The sequence below is a fragment of the Myotis davidii genome, unplaced genomic scaffold (genome assembly GCF_000327345.1).
Source record: "Myotis davidii unplaced genomic scaffold, ASM32734v1 scaffold244, whole genome shotgun sequence".
NCBI classification, from domain to species: domain Eukaryota; kingdom Metazoa; phylum Chordata; class Mammalia; order Chiroptera; family Vespertilionidae; genus Myotis; species Myotis davidii.
The window spans coordinates 274349-275107 of NW_006294993.1; the positions used below are offsets into that span (position 1 = coordinate 274349).

The 759-nt window shown below is 53.8% G+C and overlaps 1 protein-coding gene across 1 annotated transcript in view; it reads left to right on the forward strand.

The window, feature by feature from the left end:
• The window catches only part of UCKL1 (uridine-cytidine kinase 1-like 1), a 16675-nt gene extending 16196 nt beyond the window's left edge, over positions 1 to 479 (forward strand). Inside the window, exons 10-11 of the mRNA XM_006769555.2 lie at positions 4 to 160; positions 243 to 479. Coding sequence (XP_006769618.2) covers positions 4 to 160; positions 243 to 322 — 237 coding nt within the window. The 3' untranslated portion in view covers positions 323 to 479. The remainder of the gene's footprint in view (positions 1 to 3; positions 161 to 242) is intronic.
• Positions 480 to 759: the final 280 nt, after the last annotated feature.

The window sequence follows — 759 nt, forward strand, 5'->3', positions numbered from 1 at the left end:
CAGGACCACGACGTGCCCGAGGACAAGATCTTCCTGCTGTCGCTGCTCATGGCGGAGATGGGTGTTCACTCGGTGGCTTACGCGTTCCCACGCGTGAGAATCATCACCACGGCCGTGGACAAGCGGGTCAATGACCTGTTCCGCATCATCCCCGGCATCGGTGAGGCTGCCTAGGCCAGTCGGCGGGGCTTGGGAGCCACAGGGCCCGAGTCCCCACCGTAAGGATCTGCTTCTTTCTCTAGGGAACTTCGGTGACCGCTACTTTGGGACTGACGCCGTCCCCGAAGGCAGCGACGAGGAGGAGGCGGCCTCCATGGGTTAGCTAGCCGCCAGTCTCTTCCATCTGCGGCCCCACCCAACCTCCTGCCTCCTGGCCCTGCTTGCAGAGTACAGACATGAACTTATTCCAGTTTAAAATGCTACCAGGATAACTTACTCTCTACCTTTTTTTTTTAAATAAATCTTTATTGTTCAGATTATTACAGTTGTTCCCCTTTATTCCCCCCATGGCTCCCCTCCACCCAGTTCCCACCCCACCCTCTGCCCTTACCCTCCCACTGTCCTCATCCATAGGTGTAGGCTTTTTGTCGCCGGGTCAAAGGTCATACACATGGAAAATGTAGCTATTTCCATCCGTAACGTGTCCCTGTGCTCGGAAAGGTCTCTCACGACTTGTTCACACTCTACTCAGAAAGGGTGCGGAGCCACGTAACAGCTTTTTAAAATAATGTGTCCTCTTATGTTTAAAATGAGGATTTC